The sequence below is a fragment of the Suricata suricatta genome, chromosome 17 (assembly GCF_006229205.1).
Source record: "Suricata suricatta isolate VVHF042 chromosome 17, meerkat_22Aug2017_6uvM2_HiC, whole genome shotgun sequence".
Taxonomy (NCBI): domain Eukaryota; kingdom Metazoa; phylum Chordata; class Mammalia; order Carnivora; family Herpestidae; genus Suricata; species Suricata suricatta.
This window is the reverse complement of record NC_043716.1, coordinates 35,521,856-35,539,721: the sequence shown is the minus strand read 5'-3', so window position 1 is coordinate 35,539,721 and position 17,866 is coordinate 35,521,856. Positions and strand designations below refer to the sequence as shown.

The 17,866-nt window shown below is 55.2% G+C and overlaps 3 protein-coding genes across 7 annotated transcripts; 1 reads left to right on the top strand and 2 right to left on the bottom strand.

Annotated features, from left to right (window-relative positions):
• Positions 1-1,414: 1,414 nt before the first annotated feature.
• MRPL10 (mitochondrial ribosomal protein L10) lies at positions 1,415-7,320 on the bottom strand. The gene is made up of 5 exons (XM_029928361.1): positions 7,213-7,320; positions 5,207-5,376; positions 3,525-3,689; positions 3,148-3,292; positions 1,415-2,373 (listed from the first exon to the last, which is right to left on the bottom strand). The coding sequence occupies exons 1-5, from the start codon at positions 7,262-7,264 to the stop codon at positions 2,117-2,119; spliced, it is 789 nt and encodes a 262-aa protein (XP_029784221.1). The 5' UTR covers positions 7,265-7,320; the 3' UTR covers positions 1,415-2,116.
• A 108-nt stretch (positions 7,321-7,428) lies between these two features.
• Positions 7,429-12,486, top strand: LRRC46 (leucine rich repeat containing 46). 2 transcript variants are annotated; one of them, XM_029928360.1, is made up of 8 exons: positions 7,429-7,744; positions 7,836-7,941; positions 9,227-9,335; positions 10,482-10,528; positions 10,799-10,908; positions 11,097-11,166; positions 11,506-11,633; positions 11,982-12,486. In XM_029928360.1, the coding sequence occupies exons 1-8, from the start codon at positions 7,735-7,737 to the stop codon at positions 12,347-12,349; spliced, it is 948 nt and encodes a 315-aa protein (XP_029784220.1). In that variant the 5' UTR covers positions 7,429-7,734; the 3' UTR covers positions 12,350-12,486. The 2 variants fall into 2 exon arrangements, with proteins under 2 accessions (XP_029784220.1, XP_029784219.1); XM_029928359.1 differs by having other exon boundaries at positions 11,506-11,654.
• A 517-nt stretch (positions 12,487-13,003) lies between these two features.
• Positions 13,004-16,589, bottom strand: SCRN2 (secernin 2). 4 transcript variants are annotated; one of them, XM_029927733.1, is made up of 8 exons: positions 16,491-16,589; positions 15,983-16,156; positions 15,558-15,739; positions 14,812-15,011; positions 14,150-14,365; positions 13,854-14,019; positions 13,556-13,736; positions 13,004-13,299 (listed from the first exon to the last, which is right to left on the bottom strand). In XM_029927733.1, exons 2-8 carry the CDS (start codon positions 16,154-16,156, stop codon positions 13,141-13,143), a joined length of 1,278 nt encoding a protein of 425 aa, XP_029783593.1. In that variant the 5' UTR covers positions 16,491-16,589; the 3' UTR covers positions 13,004-13,140. The 4 variants fall into 4 exon arrangements, with proteins under 4 accessions (XP_029783593.1, XP_029783594.1, XP_029783596.1 ...); XM_029927734.1 differs by having other exon boundaries at positions 16,477-16,555; XM_029927736.1 differs by lacking the exon at positions 15,983-16,156 and having other exon boundaries at positions 16,491-16,587.
• Positions 16,590-17,866: the final 1,277 nt, after the last annotated feature.

The following is a 17,866-nucleotide window of genomic DNA, read 5'->3' as shown; positions in this document are numbered from 1 at the left end:
GATGCCCCTGGGGGACCACGACAGACAGTGCCAAGAGCATGGTCAGCAGGCCAGCCACGGCTGGAGAGGGCCAGGCAGCAGCCTCCAGAGAGGCTCTGTCATTGCGGGTGATGCCCCACCAGGTCGGGACCCACTGGGGCTGGAGGTACCTGTGGGTAACACAAAACCCCCAGCTTGCTTGGTCTCTGGATCGGGAGCGGGTCTGCAGCGGTAACAAGCGGGCTGTTGCCCCCGGCCTCCCTTTCTGAGCACCTCTGCTCTTCCGTTGGACTGCTGTGTTTAGCACAGTACTCAATTCTAATTAAAAATCAGCTCTTAAAGAAGGGTCTGAGGGGCGCCTGGGTGGCTCAGTCGGTTAAGCATCCGGCTTCGGCTCAAGTCATGACCTCAAGGTTCAAGGGTTCGAGCCCTGCATGGGGCTCTGTGCTGACAGCTAGCTCAGAGCCTGGAGACTTCCTCAGATCTCCCTCTCTCTCTGATCCTCCCCTGCTCGCAGTCTGTCTTTCAAAAATAAATTAAAAACATTAAAAAAAAAAAAAAGGTCTGAGCCTCATTAAAGTGCATGTGAAAAGGCCTGGCACCTTTAAGGACAGTGAAGCTGCTTTCTGGAAAGAAGGAAGGTTTTACTGGTGGGGCCTCAGGCATCGCCAGCAGGTGAAGGATGTGACACAGGGTTCTTTGATCTCAGCCCAACCCAGGCCTTGGTTTACCCTGCAGGACCTTACACATCTCTCAGGAGATGCCAGTCCTCCACTCGATTCAGAGCCTCAGCTAGACTCCTGCTGCCCTGGGAGGGCATTGTTGGCACCCAGCAGGCTTCCGGGAGGTGGGGAGAGCACCCGGCAGCACTGGCCAGATGGGCCCTGACATCCAGGAGCCTCAAGGGCCTTTTCATTCACTTCGTATTGACCAAGCATCGCTGGGGGGTACGGCACAGAGCTGGGCACTGTGGGAAGCTGGTCCTGGACCAGGCCATAGGCAGGCTGCTGCAAATCGTCCCTGCCAGCACGGTGCAGTGGGAGCAAAGCTGACAGCCACCTTCCCTGCGCCAACCGAGGACAAGGGCAGGCTTTTAGTTAAACGTTCTCTCCTTCATTAGGAACTTCTGGGTCTCCAAGATTTGGAGGCGCCCTCCCACTTTAGAGCCTCCAGACCCCCTCAACACAGAATTCTGGTTTGCCCCAGCTCTTCCACTCAGGACCACTTGGGGCGTGTTAGCCACTGGGTAAAGCCGGCAGCTGCCTTCAAAAGGACAAGCATGTAAGAGATGCCATTTGTGGGATTGGCCCAGGGAGGGAAGAGACCTGGATATGGAAAGAGGAAGGATTTCCTAGGAGGGGAAGTGAGAGTCGGGAAGGGGGAGGGTGGGGCTAAGAATTAGTCGACAGGGAGAATAAGCTTGCAAACAGCAAAACAGAGTAAGTAAAATGCATTTCATTTTATCACAAAGCAGTGCTCCCATAACATGGCACACCTGAGGGCAGAGAACTGACATTCGGGCCTGCCTGGGACCCTAATGAGGAAACTTAGAGCAGAAATCCAGGACCCCGTCTTCAGAGTGGAGAGAGCCTGATTCAAGTCCCTGTTCTGCCTCCTATTAGCTGCATGACCTTGGGCTGGCTATTGAACTCCTCCGCCCTGTAGATTTCTTCTCTGTGAAACGGGAACAGCACGTAGAGTGGTGGACACGGAGCCCGGCAAAACAGGCTCTCCAGAGATGCCATTACCCAGGTGAGCTAGTACAGCACGTTGGGACCCACGAGGGGACAGGCTGGGAGACACGTGCAGCAAGGGACAGTGGACACGGAGGCAGAGAGAACATCCTCATCTGTTCAGCTTCTCTGCCTTGGACGTGGAGAGCGGAAAGACTGCTTCTACTAGGCCCCAGTTTGGGAAAAACTAGGGACAAAGACAGTGATTAAGAGCCTCCACTGGGAAATGGGGTAACGGAGTGCCTCCCCATCTCTGAGTGGCCCTGTTTCCAAGGAGGTTGTGGCCAAGGAAGTCGGGTAACACATGCCACTCCCCACCCCAAGTTCTTCCACATCTCGGATGAGGATGGCACGGCCAGCAGGGGCACAGTGTGTCTGTGGGCAGGCTGGGTACAACAGGCTGGCTAGGCGTCTGGAGCGGGGTCAGCGGAGCCAGGCTGGCCTCCGGCGGGCACAGTGGCGTCCCCTCCGCGTCGCTGTCTGAGGTACTGCTCCAACAGGGCCGTCAGCTGGAGGGGCTGGTGCTGGAGCAGGAAGTGGGTCTGGGCTGTGAGGAAGGTGAGCCCTCCTACCAGCTCCCCCTGCACCAGGGCCAGGCTGGGAAGCTTGGCGTAGTTGAGGAAACCCTGCCTGCTGAGGATGGTGTCATCAATGCAGCCACCTGGAAGAGCACGAGGTCCGCTGGGCTCCCCACGCATGCCTCCCTCCTCTGAAACCAGCCCTCCGACCTGATGTTTCGGTGCACGCTCTGCCGCCCTTCCTCACCCCCCCAGCCTTCCCCCAGATCTGGTTCCCACTCCCACCCAACTCCCACTCTGTTTGAGACTCATCCCTCCCTTCGCTCCTAACTCTTGCCTAGAAAACCCTTGCATAAGACATCCACCTGGCCCAACCCCCACTAAGTCATTGTTTCCTAAACTTTCTTAAAAGAACAGTGGAGCATGTGTGTATAGGAGCAGGGGGCCCACAGAGACCTATGAAACCAGTCTTCTCTATAGAAGAATCATCCCTGAGGAGTCTTACCTTCGGGGCAGGGTTGGGGGTGTGGGGAGTGAAGGGGGTCTGGGAAGCATGGCTCACTGTCCCTCAGAACCCTGGACCTAAGCTGAGTATCTTCGCCTGTGTGGGTTTCACCACCCCCACTCCATTGCTAGCCTCAAGGTGTCTGAACTCCCTCTCCCTGCAGGGCCCTCTCTCTGCCTTCCCTCTTCTTCCACCCGGAGCAGACATGATGCAGGGTATGGAGCCAACACAGCTTCTCCGGTGACAAAGGCTCAACAAACGGCGCTACTGACTCAGGCCCCATCCGTGAGACGATGTCCCTGCCAAGGATGGCCACAGTCTCACCCGCCTGGACTTAGCAGATGGCCCCAGGCTGCTGTGGCCCCCCACTCCCCTCCGCCCCCATCCTCAAGCCGCAGGGGTGCGTGCTCACCTAGCAGGGGCAGGAAGGGCATCCCCTTCAAGATGCGCACCATCTCCTTGACTTTGGGCTCCTCACTGACCAGCAGCAAGTTGTGCCCCACGAAGAGGGGCAGCAGGTTTTGGTACTTGGAATCCTCTAGGAAGGGCTTCAGAACCTTGGACGGCAGGAAAGAGGGCTTCCTGGGGACCAGTAGGAGGAAAGGGGCTGCCCACCCTGAACATTGGCCAGGTCACGCCCAGGGCACAAGCCAACAGTCTCCTTGGCCTCTAGCTGCAGCTCAGGCACCGGACTGGAGGCGGGTGGCTTGTGGGGTGGGGAGGGACCCTGGGGTCTGAGTGGTGGGTGCAGGGGAATACGGGCACCCACACCAGAGGGCCGCTCCCTACCTGGTTAGGGAAGATCTTCATCAAGATCTTGTGTTTCCGCAGCTGGTGTCGCATGAAAAGCTTGTCCTCTGCACTCAGAGCCACGTTCTGACAGACAGCTATCATTCGGTTGTCTCGGAAAACCGCATCTATCTCCCGACGGAGGAGCCGGATGAGGCCTGTCTCCTGAAGTCAGGAAGGGATGACCATGAGGACATAAGCTTGTGCCCCTTACTCCCCCAGGGACGGGGCCTGGGGCTCCCAGTGATGGCCAAACATGGGAAGGATCAGTGACCAAGCAGGAGTGTCGGGGCCCTGCCTCCCGAGACGTGTTCCGTCTCCCGCGCTACCCTTTTGTTCTCACCAGGTGACAGTGGTCTTTACACCAGTGTTTTCAGCCCTAGGTACGTTCCTCCCCTTGAACTGGCCCCAATCTGACCCAGTCACCATCTGACAATAACGCGGTCAAAATTACTTGATGCCTCTGACACTGTCCTCATGTTGAGTGACTTTACCAATTATGAAGACAAGATAGTTCTTTGGCAGTGCTGACTCAGAACTGAGGCAGTTTCACAGGACAAGACTTCATTTTCTGAAGACCGTGTTTCTCAAAGTTGACAGTTTATGGACCTGACAATCAGCATAAAGTTACAAATTCTCCACGGGCCTTTCTGTCCTTTTTAAGGACCAAAAAAAAACCTCTTTATCATTTCTCTAGGAAAACGTGGGGGGGCGCCTGGGTGGCTTAGTCAGTTAAGCCTCCAACTTTGGCTCAGGTCAGATCTCACATTCGTGGGTTCGAGCCCCGCATCAGGCTCTGTGCTGACAGCTAACTCAGAGCCTGGAACCTGTTTCAGATTCTGTGTCTCCCTCTCTCTCTGACCCTCCCCCTCTGGTGCTCTGTCTCTACTGTATCAAAAATAAATAAAACATTTTAAAAAATTAAAAAAAAAAAAGAAAACGTGGAAACTTCAAGCCCTTTGCTTTTTGTGTTTTTTTTTTATTTTAAAAAATGTTTATTTTTGAGAGAAAGAGACAGAGCATGAGTAGGGGAGGGGCAGAAAGAGAGGGAAACACAAAATCTGAAGCAGGTTCCAGGCTCTGAGCTGTCAGCACAGAGTCTGAACACAAGGCTCAAACTCACCAACCCTGAGATCATGACTTGAGCTAAAGTCAGGCACTTAATGGACTGCGCCACCCAGGCACCCCTTCAAGCCCTTTCAAGACAGGAGAGCAGGCACCTGGGTGGCTCAGTGTCTGACTCCTGATTTTCAGTCAAGTCATGATCTCATGGTTTGTGAGTTCAAGCTCCACATCAGGCTCTGTCCTGATAGTATGAAACCTGCTTGGGATCCTCTCTCTGCCCCTCCCCGGGTTGCGTGCATGCTCTCTCTGTCTCTCTCAAAATAAATAAACTTAAAAACAAGAAAAAGACAGGAGAGATACTCTCCACTACCCCACCTGCTTGGACAGCTTTTCATACAAACAGTTTTGGAGGCAAGTAAAGAATGAAGGTAATCCAAGAGGTCTGTCCAATCCACAGAGCCCCAGATGCCAACAGAATGTGCACCAACTGCACATTTCATTTTAAAGCATCTGGACCACAGGGTCAAAGAAGGGAAGTAATGATGTGGAGGGCTGTGTCCTGGAGCGCTTCTTCATTATGGCCAGCACCCCAGCACCAAGGACAGTCCCCTCCTTACCTCCTGTGGGGGCCTGGGAGGACACGGTAGGCATCGTGGGTTGACAGCGGGCTTGGGGGGGATGTACTCAGTCAGAGCCATCAGCTTCTGCCGCTCAAAGTGCATCACGCGACGATGGCGGGTAACAGCCTTGGAGCCATAGCGGACAGTCTGGCAGGTGGGCAGCCGGCCTGGGAGGGGAAACATCAATGCTGTGACATGCAGCCTCCGGGAGTCCTTGTCAGTCTCAGATGGAGAAAAAGCCCTCCTCTGGGCAAGCCGGCCACAGCTCACAAAGCCAGACTCAACACAAGAGTGGAATGAGGAATTGTATGCTAGGAATCCTAAACTCCCCAAACTTCTCTCTAATTGGCGAGCAACCTTAGGTCAGCTGCTTGATCCTTAGAGGCTCCCATTTGTCCAGCTCTTCTTTACGCACAGAGATGGGGAAAGAGATGAGAACAAAGGAAAAGCATTTTGAACGCATTAGGAAAGGGGGGAGGGGGGAGGGTTGAGCAGTTTTTTCCTAAATTGGCCAAACAGTAAATATTTCAAGTTTGAGAACCATACAGTCTGTTGCTACTACTCACCTGTGCGGCTGTATCATGAAAGCAACCACAGACGATAAAAACCAGACAGATGTGGCTGAATTCCAATAAAACTTTATTTATAAAATATGGTGACCAGTCCTGCCACAATATGCCAACCCCTGGTCTAAGCCAGTGGTTCTCAAGGTGCACTCCTCCCACCCAGCCAGCAACATCAGCATCACCTGAGAACGTGTTAGAAATACACGTTCTCAGAGCCTGTCCTCGACCAACTGAATCAGGAGCTCTGGAGGGGAGCCCGGCAAACAGCGGTCTACTAAGACCGCCAGCTGTTACAGATGCACGCTGGAGTCAGAAAACCACTGCTCTACGCACTGCTCTGATTTGTAGCAAGAAAGAAAAGAAGTTCTACAGCCCTTACAGCTCCCCCAAAAGGGGCCTCCCTTCCCTCTCCTCTGGTTTGCAGCCATCGGTGAAGAGTACCCCTCAGAAGACGAGGGAGCCACTAGAAAGCCCCAAGCCTAAGTGACCCCTTCATCTTGGACAAAAGGACCCAGGCTAGAGCTGGAGCAGGAAAAAGTTCGGCTAGACGGTGGCTCTAACAGAGAGCAGGCAGGTTCGATGGGGTGAGAGGTTTTACTGCCAGCGGCCACAAAACCTAAGAACACAGGCTTTGGATCAGATGGAACCAGATTTTAATCTCTCTTCCGCCACTTACTAGCTGTGACCTTGACCGATGTCACTCAACTGGTCTAAACTTGAACTTCTTCACCTGTAAAGAGGGCATGATAAAGCTTTAAGATTTAAATGAGATAATAACACTTAAATCATTTCTCGCTGTGCCTGGCCGGTACCACGTGCTCAAAATCATTCGTTAAACAGCTATTTCATGCCTACTAATGCCAGCACCACGCCACCTGCTGGCTATGGTGAATGAACATGGTTCTGCCCTTAGGGAGTTTGAAGTCTAACACGGAAGACCAACACATAAACGCAATATTACAGACTGTGATGGGTAAAGGGGGTCAATACACAGGGTGCAAAATACAGATTTAACAGGGTAAACCTGCTTCGCAGAAGGTGGCCAGGGCAGGCCTGAGGAAATGCCATTTAAGTTGAGGCAGTAAAAAGGTGGGAGAGCGCCAAGGTCGGGACGGGAAGTGGTTCAAGCCAAGGAAACAAGGTGAGCAAGAGCCAGGTGGTAGACTATAGAAACCCAGAGAAGGAAGGTGTACTCGGGCATAGCGAGGAAATAGAGCGATTGTCGCTGACGTTGTTGCTGCGCTGCTGTTATCACTAGTATCTGGAGTCACAGGGAATTGGCTGGAGGAAGGAGGCCAGCGATCTGGCTGGTGTCTGAGCTCATCGAGAGCTGTCTGGAGTAAGAGATTACGGGAGGGGATAGGTAGTGGAGGAGGGGAGACGAGAACTAGAGAACACCGGCCGGTACGCGCTGTGAGGGCCTGGGCCGCTCCTTACCCGCCTGGGGCAGGAGACCCCTTCGTAACGTCCCAGCCAGGGCCGCAGCCATCTCCACCGGAAGAACAGGCTGGAGCTGAGAGAGACAGAAGCTAAGGATTGTGGGAAGTCCTGGGGCCGGAAGCAGCCGCCGGATCGTCGGCTGGAGCAGTAATCCGCATGCGCGCTGAGCTCGGGAACTCCTAGCCCGCCCTCCCTGACGCCCCGCCTGGCGTCCAGTCTCCTAGCAACAACGCCTAGACTCCGACACAGCTCTTCTCTCGAGATCCTTACGCTCCTCTGCCCACGACCCCCCACTGGGGACTACCGAAGCCCCTCTGCACCCCTCAAACTCCAGACCCGTCATCTCGATTTACTTTTGTCTTCTACCCCGCCTCATTAATTTGGTCTGAATCAACATTTTTCCTTGTCCCTCAAGTCTCCGAACTTTTCTCATACCATCCTGGGTTTCGCCATCCCGGGGACTAAGTTGCTCTGCTTCCTTTCGTTTTTATCCCGCGCCAGGCCAGTAGCCGTTAGATCATGGCCGGAGGTGAGTCGGGAATGGAGTGGTGGGTAGAACCGTTGGATAACAGTAGGGTCAGGCCTCCAAGAATAAGGGAATGGTTCTCATCTTTTCACAGCTAATCTTGCCCAGAGTCCAGAAGAAGGAGGCGTGTGCATTACTGAAGCCCTTATCACTAAGCGGAACTTGGCCTTCCCTGAGGATGAGGATCTGTCAGAGAAGATGTGAGTGCCCGCAAAAGGAGAGGGGTGCTGGACGACCGAAACACACAGAATGACCAGTTCCCTGAGCTGTACTGGTTTGTCAGCTCATCTTTGTCCCTCTCTTTACTTACTCCATGCATCCGGTCATTGGGTAATGCCCAATTTTACCTCCTTAAATAGTATTCTATTTCTTTTTTTACCATGCCCACTCAACTGCCTTGAATAAGGCTCTTAAGTAAGCTATCGTCTCTCAACAAACTCCTAATTAGTTTCCCTGCCCCCAGGCCAGGTTCCCCATATGGTGCCAAAGTGATCCTTTTAAATGACAAATCTGATTCAGGCACTCCCTGGTAGAACCTTCTTTGGCTCCCTAGTACTTCCAGAATAAAATCCAAACACCTTAGCATGAGTTAACCGCTGCTGTCTTTTCACCATTCTCCACAACTCCTCTAAGACCCTCTGTTCTCCCACCTTAGCACCTGCCTTCCCAGATTGGCAGTGAGCAGCAGCACCTGGGAGCTTGTTAATAATGAAGACTCTCAGGCCCACCTCAGACCTACTGAATGGGAATCTGCATTTTAACAAGACCCCCAAGGGATTCATGGGCACATTAAAGTTAGAAAAGGCTTGGATCCGCACATACTGTTCCTTCTGCTTGAAATGCCTTCTCCTCACCCCCCTCTCACCTTCCTGGCTCACTCCTATACGTATGTCACCTCCTTCAAGAAGCTTTCCCTGCTCCCCTATTCAAGACTCAGTGCGCAGTCCATGTGCTCCCTTAGTCCCTTCATGTGTCTGTCATCCACTTTTCATAGGTGTTTGGCCTGCTACCCTAATAGTGATGAGACGGGACTCTCATATGTCTCTAGTGGCCACTCAGTAAATGTGGAATTAATGAATGAGTGGATGAATCCAGTGGTTTTCCTTCCACGGACCACAAAGGGAAGTGAGGAAAGAACTTCCTGCAGAGATTGTCTCATCCCTGTCCCAGCGCCTGCTTCCACCATCCAAGCTGGCCCAGGGAAGGCTTCCCTTGCCTCCGAGTCTCGCCGGGAATCATAAGCTATCACCCATTTCCCAATCCAAGGGCCCTACTCCTCTTACCCTCTGACCCTTCCCAGCGCTACCGATAGGGGTCCAGGTCTCCAGGTTCATGATCTGGACACTGCCTCGTGAGTTCAGAAGTTGTTCCTGACATCTCAGCAAAGCCACTGAGCCTAAACCTCTTTCCCATCCCCTCCCATCTTCCCTGCTAAGAGACCACAGAAGTGGGGTCTGTTACACCACCTGCTGACTCTTCTCCCAGGTTTCACACTCTTGCTGAACTGCAGACTGTCCGCCTGGACCGGGAGGGGATTACTGCTATCAGGAACCTCGAGGGCCTCCAGAATCTCCACAGCCTCTATCTGCAAGCGGTACCTTCTTGCCTCCTGCTCTTCCCCCCACCCCACCCCCCACCCCTGCCCTCGGTGGACCAGGTCTGTTTAATGTAAAAGCAACCAGTCAGATCATCTTGTCCATTCCCTGGTGTTCAGGTAGACAGACCCTCACTGAAACTGTTCCCAGATGGGGCACCTGACTGGCTCAGTCAGTGGAGCATGTGACTCTTGATCTTGGGGTTGTAAGTTCAAGCCCCACGTTGACTGTAGAGATTACTTAAAAATAAAATCTTCATGGGGTGCCTGGGTGGCTCAGTCGATTGAGCGCCCAACTTCAGCTCAGGTCGTGATCTCAGGTACATTGAGTTCGAGCCCCACATCGGGCTCTGTGCTGACAGCTCAGAGCCTGGAGCCTGCTTCAGAGTCTGTGTCTCCCTCTCTCTCTGCTCCTCTCCTGTTTGCAGTCTGTCTCTCTCTCTCTCAAAAATAAACAAACATTTAAAATATAAAATAAATAAATAAATAAAATCTTCAAAAAAAGAAAAGAAAGTGTTCCCAGATGAATCAGAACTCTCTTGAAATACCAATCCTCCCTAAAGAGATCCTGAGCATGCCCTTGAATCACTGTTGTCAGACACTTCCCTTGGTTTAGACGTTCTTTTCGGTGTCTACCCTAAGTCTCTCATGTTCTATAACTCAAGCCCATTTCCTGTTTTGAAGAAGTGGAAGAGGAAACCAGAAGATTCCTCTGCAACCTTTAGAACCTTGAAGGCTGTCTGGTGGCGGTGCTCGTACTGGGTGGGGGTTGGCTGGTTATTTATATGCAACTCCTCCAGGCTGACCATATCCAGTGCCCTTAACCTTTGTTCACAGAAACTTTACAAATCAAATCATTGTTCCCTCCACGTACATAAGCCACCACCAAGGCCTTTCCCATGGCCCCTGGGCTTCCTTCTTGATTTCCAGGTCACTCTCTGGTTGTGGGGTGAGCAGGGGATACTTTAATGAAGTTTATCCAACCCCCACATTTACGCCCCTAACCATCCACCCTGAGAAAGCACATCACCTCAAGCTAGTGACAACCGCTTCCGGGAGCGGGGTGATCATTCCCAGAGTGCCAGCTCTCCGGCTGCAAGAGGAGACCAGGCTGCTTAGTTTCCCCAACTCGTTTGCTTTCTGCAGAATAAGATCCAGCGAATTGAAAACCTGGCCTGCGTCCCCTCCTTGCGGTACGTGGTGTCAGGGCTCAGGCCCCGGGGAGGGAGACCTGGGAACACCCCAGAGAAATGACTGGTTCAGACCTCTCCAAGCCTAACGTCCGGTCAGCTCAGGACCCAGCAGGCCTCGCTCTGCTTCTCTCATCCCAGAAGGCCATGTGTCCCCATTCATCCTGTGGCTGCTTGGCCAGGGGCCCCAGGTGCCTGGTGCCCTCCTCCCTCCCTTTGGCGCTTCTTTAACTCGGCTCTTTCTCTGCACCCTCCACCTCCCTTCCCCTGCAGCTTCCTGTCTCTGGCAGGAAACCAAATCAGGCAGGTGGAAAACCTCCGTGACCTCCCACATCTCCAGTTTCTGGACCTTTCTGAGAACCTGATAGGAACACTGAAGCTGGGTAGGAATGCCCTTGCCCCAGCTCACAGGCTAAGCCTTATTCAGGTCCCCCCCACCCCCCCATCTCCCTATGCTTGTATTGGTGGCAGAGCCTCTGGGGGTCCGGGGAGGTGGTGGAAAGAGGCAGTGGCTTTGGGCCAGAAGGTGGTGAGTTTGGAACCCTCATTGCTCTCTCTTTGGTGTGTGCAGATGAATTCCCCCAGAGCCTTCTCATCCTCAACCTGACGGGCAACAGCTGCACCAACCAGGAAGGGTACAGGTGAGGAGGCACTGAGGGTGGGAAGAAATGTGGTGATGGCTAAACTCCTCCTAATATTAACCCCACACGGACTCCCTCTCAGCCTGCAAGTTTGGGGTCACCACCCAGGGTACCTCTCGTCTCCCACCCCAGCTCAAGTGGGCCGCTTTTTCTCTCCCACCCCCAAAGATCCACATGGAGCCCACCCTCAGCTCTTTGGGGCTGAGCAAAGGCCCGTCTCCCGGCTTGTGAACCCCACCACTCCGGGTGCGGTTGCTATGCTGGTGCCTGCATGCCCCCCACCAAGCCCCAGACCCAGGGCCGCCCTCCTGAGTAGCCTCTGCCCTTTCTGCCCTGTAGGGAGCTGGTGACAAAAGCCCTGCCACTGCTCTTGGACCTGGACAAGCAACCTGTGTCAGAGCGCTGGGCCTCGGACGAGGAGGATAAAGACTCGAGCGACGAGGATGAAGAGTTCCCGGAGCTGAGTGGTCCGTTCTGCGCAGAGCGAGGTGGCAGGGCTTTCCTAGGCTTGTGCCCTCCCTGGAACTCACCTCTGCCCTGTGGGGTGCTGGGAAAGCTGAGATGGCATCATTGAGGGGGTGGGGCGGAGGCAGCCCCAAGTCCAGCTCAGCATCTGGGTCAGAGAAGGACGGGACAGCCGGGGCCAGGTATCAGCCTGGCCTGCAGGCGATGCATCCTCCCCATCAGGGCCGACAGAGGGTTACTTTGGGGCGGGGGGGGGGGGGGGTCTTCCAGAGACCTCCTGCCTCAGCCCAGGGGTGGACTTGCCAAGCCTGGGGCTCCCATCTGCCGCCTACTATCTCGGCCCCTCGCAGGTTTCCTCAAGGAACTGGAGCAGGAGGTGAGCAGACACATGGAGCACAGGCAGCAGGCAGCCCTGACCGAGCACCTGCTGAGGATGGAGACAAAGCCCGTCCTCACTGACCTCCCCGAGCTGCTCGGGGGGCCCCTGGCTAGGGACAGCAGTCCCTCTGTCACTCCCAGGCAAAGGAAGGAGACACCCCCCAAGCCCGCCTCCTTGCCACAAGCCACCTCTGCCACCAAGAAACCCTGCCATCCGGTTTCCAGCCAGCAAAGCACTGTCCAGGCAAAGAAGGGGGTCCAAGCTGCCACAGGCCCCAAGGCCTCCCTGGCTGGGGCTCCCAACACAACCAAAACTGTGACCAAACGAGTCAAGAAATGAAGTGCAGCCCCTCCCCCTCCCTATCAGCAACACCACAGGAACAGGAGCGGGGAAGAGCAGGGGGTCAAGTGGGGCCTCCCCTCCTTCTCAGGCCCCCTCTCCTGTGAGCCCATCCCAATAAAATGTCTCTGAATGTGTCTTGCTCATCGCTTGGCAGTGGGCAGAGGGGGGTATGTCGGGAAGCAAGCAGTCAAGGTAGTGGGAAACAGTCACAGAAACACAGAACCTGATTCTAAAGAGCAAGTGTCTGGCCTTCCGGGGACTACCCGAAGGGCTGGCACACCTCAGGCGCCCACCTGGCTTCCTGGGGCCTGAGCGGGCATCACCTTGCGGAAGAAGCCCTCTCACTGCCACTCCTAGGGATGGCCCTTCCGAGGTCCAAGCCAAGGACCAAAACCCCTGTGCTTCTAATGCTTCCCAGATAGTAGCCCCATCGTGCACCAGGCGTGATCTCTTGTGCGCACACCCTCACACACCCAGGGGAGGACACCTCTCCTCGCAGGCCCCTTCCACGACCTTCTCCATCTCCTTCCCGTCACCCAAGTGAGAAGACTGTGCTACCTGGCAAGGCCACCGGAAGAAGCCCTGTAGTCAGCTCAGGGCTGCCCTTTGCCCTCACTTGGCTCTCCTGCCCCCGCCAGACCTGGAGTCAAGTTCACCAAACAGGAAAATGACGTACTTTATTAAGGCAAAGGCCGAGCTGGCCACCTGGAACAAGGCTGAGGGGAGCGAAGGGATTGTGCTGATCCTGTGATCCCAGGGGTCCCGTGCCCACCCCGTCCCGGCGGTGCTCAGGCATACACCTGGCTCTCCCTCTGCACAAAGGCCTGGAAGAGGCCACCCAGCTCCTGTGGGGATGGAGCCCACTCCCCGGCCAACAGCCGCTGCACAGCCTCCAGGCCCTCCTGCTCCAGATGCCGCTGCTTCTGCAGGAGCCGCTGCCCCCGATCCTGCCCACGAAAGGTGGAGATGAGTCCCAGGGACAGGCTTCCCCCTGAGGGGAGACGCCTGCCACCTGCCACAAGCAGGAGAAAGGACAGGGCACCCGGCCTTCTCCTGGGCAGCTGGCTTTGAAGGCAGAGACTCCTCTCCCCAACTCTGGAGTCTCTTCTCTGCTCCCAGGTCCCCTCGTATTTCCAGAGTCCCAACTGGGGGTGGCAGAAGTGAGTCATGGCCCCAAAGTAGCCCCGATTCCCTGAGGGTTACCTGCTCGCTCTCCATCAGCCCAAGGGCCTCTTGGTGCTGGAGGTAGAGGGGGTGCCGGCGATCCACCTGAGTCTGGAATCGGGGCTGGGTCCGAACGGGGTCCTGCGCTCCAAAAGTGGGGGATAGCACCTGGGGGGCCTGGGCCACCCCCGCCCCAAAGATGAAAGGTTTGAACACTGACCTAATGGGACAGAGATGGAGTGAGCAAAGGCTATCACATCCTCCCATCTCCCCCTCCCCCCGCCCCCCCACCCCCGCACACTCTCCCCGCCCCCTTCCCCACCCTCATTTCTCTCACCTGGATGGGTCTGGTGTGGCGGTGAGGAAGTGGACGCAGGGCTGTGTGGGATCCCGGGGCAGAACGGACACCATGCTGGCCGTGGTGCGAAAGCCACCTGAGTCCATACAAATGCCACTCTCCTTGTTCCTGAGGATGCCCATCATCACCTCTGCCGTGATGCTCCCTGCGAAGGAGGAGTTCCCCCACTTAGGCCAAAGGGGGAACCTGTGGCCTTGGATCAAAGCTGTGGGAGAGGACAGAGGCCGGCACCGCTGTGAGCCTCCGGGTCCCCACCCCGCCGTCTACTCACTGACCTTGTTGCTGCCTCAGTAACTGTTGCCCAGCCTGAAAGCGGGCTTTGGCAGCCTCCATGCGCACAGGCTGCTGGGCCAGGGAGAAGACCTGAGCGAAGTCAAACGTGCTCTGCCCACCCCACCAGCCCTGGGCCAGGGCGTGGGTCCGAAGCTCTTCGTGTTCAGCCGAGATGTCTGTGCTGATGCTCAACTGGTTGGAGATGTTGCGGGCCCCTTCTGTGGAGAAGCAGGGGAGGCGAGTGTCTCATTTACCATGAAGAAGCTACTCTGTGCCAGGTGCCAAGAAGATGATGGTGAAGAGAACAGACCTGACCTCGTGGAGGGGAGAGACAGACAAAACGATCACAGAAATAAATGTGAGCTTGCAACCGTGCGTGACAAAGAAGCACCTGCTCGCATATGAGGGGGAAGCCTGACCATCAGGGAGTCTAGGAAGGCTTCCCAGAGGAAGCAGCCGGCTAAAGCACAAGACAATTTAAGCAGGTGAAGGAGGGGAGAAAAATTCCCCAGTGGGCTCATTTCCCATCTCCTTGGGTGTTCCTGCCAAGTGAGAAGTTTGCACCTGGATCCGCCCTGCCCTTTACCCATGGCTTTCCCACCCCCTCCGGAGGCTGGCAAACGGGGACAGCACTGGAAGGTGAGCCCCGGCACTGGGCTCTCACCCTGGATCCTCTGTGCGGCCCACAGCCTCCCTGCCGTCTCCAGCACCCACGCCTCAGTCCGGTCAGCCAGCAGGAAAGTGTTGTGGTAGCAGAATGGGGCGGGGTCCTCCCGGCAGCTGCCCCCTTGGCCGTAGCGCTCCAGCAAGTCTGTGATCACACGCAAGGCTCCCAGGGCGGAGCTGCTCCGTTCTAGACCCAGCCTGGCATGAAGAGATGCAGGGGACAGAAGGGGGACCAAGTGTCACTGGCTGGAGACAGAAGCTCCAGGGGGCAGAAGGCGCCCAGAGAGGCCCAAGTCACACACCCACACATCTGCCAACGTTGGCTGTCTTAAGCACAGTTAGGTGGGAAATTCTTCTCCGAGGGTCCCGTGAAAGAAGTGGCCGAGTGAGTTCCCCAGCCTCTCTTCAACCAAAGCTGCTCTGCTTTTACTGGTTTTGTCAATTGGGGCTCCCTATGAGATTTCAGTTGGGGGAAAAAAAAAAGTACTTCTACTAAAAAAAGAAGTTTGAAAGCACTGCCCTATTTCTGGGCCAGGAGAGGCCCAGAAGTGGCCACATTCGGGAGCTTCTTACCAGACTGTGGAGAAGGGCCACGAGAGAGGGGGAGCAGGGGCAGTCTCCATGGCAAGAGGGACAAAAAGGAGGCCCTTGTGAACCTAGCTTAGGGGAGGGGAGGATGGCCTGGGTCAGTACTCAGCTCTTAGACTTCCGGTGTGTAGACATGAGGGAAGGCAAGGTCCGCACCTGAGTAGATCCATGCCCAATAGGGCTTCCCCCTCTCCAACTGGCTCCTTGGTCCACACTGCCTCATTGCCAATGCAGACACCATGCTCATTAGCGCCCATCTCAGCCCCCCACAGCCAAGAAGGGCGGCTCAGGATTACAGCGTGAGTCTTTGGCACCTGTTCCACCTCAATGTAGGTGCACTGCAGGTAAGGGAGGAGAAAGGGAGTCCATTCAGAAACGGGTTTATCATTCCCATTTTACAGATGAGGAAACGGAGGTCGACAGAAGCTAAATAATAGGCCAGGTCCAGGTTGGTAGACTGGAAGGTCATGCTCTTCTCACCACATCTGGGAACTTGCCAGGTGGGAGGAGCAGAGCAGGAAGGTCTTAGAAGAATGCCTAGATCTGCGACGCCTCCCGACGCTGCCATAGGCCTAACCCACCTGGAGCCGGCTCCCGGGGGCATGAGTGCCTGCTGGTACAAACACCACCTCCTGCACCTCAGCCCGCGGCCGGTCAGAATTCTTGGCAAAGATCACCGCTGGGATGGCCGAGGCCGGGGGCACCGAAACAAAGCAGTCGCAGGAACCCGGGGTGTCAGAGCTCCACGAAGCCATCTGGGGAGAGGTGGAGACGCGGGCGTCCCCCTCATGCGGCCTCTCCACCATCCTGGCCAGAGGAAGCCCCCCGCCCGACACGTGTGAACAGACACTTAGGAAAGACACTGCCTTCGGCTTCTGGACACACTCGATGCGCGGCGTGCGCAGCCCAGGCTCCAGGCTTGGAAGTCAGCAGGCGGGCCCACACCTCCCAGGACCCTGCCCAACGGGGAGCCCGACCCACCAGTGCCGTCGTGGGACCACCTCCCTCGCCACCCCACCCCTCTCCAAAAGTCTCATGCCCTTCTTCTGTCCACACTTTTTCGCCTTTCCAATACCGTTTGCTCCTCACCCTCTCTCCCTCCAAGATCCCCGGCCTAGTCCCAGGCGCCACCGGCTCCGCTTCAGGTCACTGGGCGGAGGCTCACAGGTGACCTGGAAGGCTTTGGCCCGGGAGGCGGAGCCGGAACCAAGCTCCTGCAGTTCCTGAATATTCCACCAGGGTACGCGCCAATACTACTTCTTGGAGCGCGGCAGCGTCGGAAACCTTGTGGACTGGCCTGCGCTTCCTAGCACCGCTCACGGGCACCTCCTGCGGAGATAAGAGCGGGCGGGCGGCTGGGTGGGAGGGGCAGCTGGGGGTGGAAAGGAACCCACGTGAAAAGAGAGGAAAGAAAAACCGGGCGGATTTGTTAGAGAGCGCGGATTGCTGGAGCATTTGGAGGAAAAACCTCATCTCTTGTGTCCTGGTTTGAATGACAAAGGTGCAGCCTACCCCTAGCTCCCACTAGGGCATGAGATTTGTAAGACTGTTACAGGGCCGGAGGTGTAGGGATAACTTAAGTTAATGTATTAATAATTTTTTTTAATTTTTTAATGTTTATTTTTGAGAGAGAAAGAGAGACAGAGCGTGAGCAGGGGAGGGGCAGAGAGAGAGGGAGACAGAATCTGAGGCAGGCTCCAGGCTCTGAGCTGTCAGCACAGACGGTAGACAGAACCCACCAACCATGGGATCATGACCTGAGCTGAAGCCATATGCTTAACCGACTGAGCCGCCCAGGCGCCCCTTTAATGCATTTGTTTATTTGTTTGCTTATTTATTTATTTTAGTGTTTATTTTTGAGAGAGAGAGAGAGAGCACGACTAGGGGAGGAGCAGAGAGAAAGGGAGACACAGAATCCAAAGCAGGGTCCAGACTCTAAGCTGTCAGCACAGAGTCCCACACAGGCTCGAGCCCACAAACCTTGAGATCATGACCTGAACGGAAGCCTGACGCCCAACCAACTGAGCCACCCAGGTGCCTGTACTACATTTTTTAAATGCACATATGCTGAAAACCCATCTGAATTCCAAAAGGTAGATTCTGCCCCACAGTGCTCAAACTCTTCAGAAGATAGCTTTGAAAAGAAATTTGGAAATTTCTAGTCCAAACGTTTTGTGCCTTTATAAATAGTGAAACTGAAACAGCAAAGGAGAATTCTTGGCCAAGGGGGCACATATCAATGTGGGGATTTGGACTCTGATCCCAAATGTTCTGCTTTCCAGGTCATTTTCCTCCATAATGCATTTCTATAAACGAGCATCTAAGCAAACACATCTCACAACTTTTTGCTCTGTGGAGCCCTCCAGGAATGGGCACGGGAGAGAGATTGCAGATGATCTACTTCTCCCACGTCCATCCTACCAGTCAGGGTTGCTGCTCAGAGCCCTGGCTACAGCATCCCCACC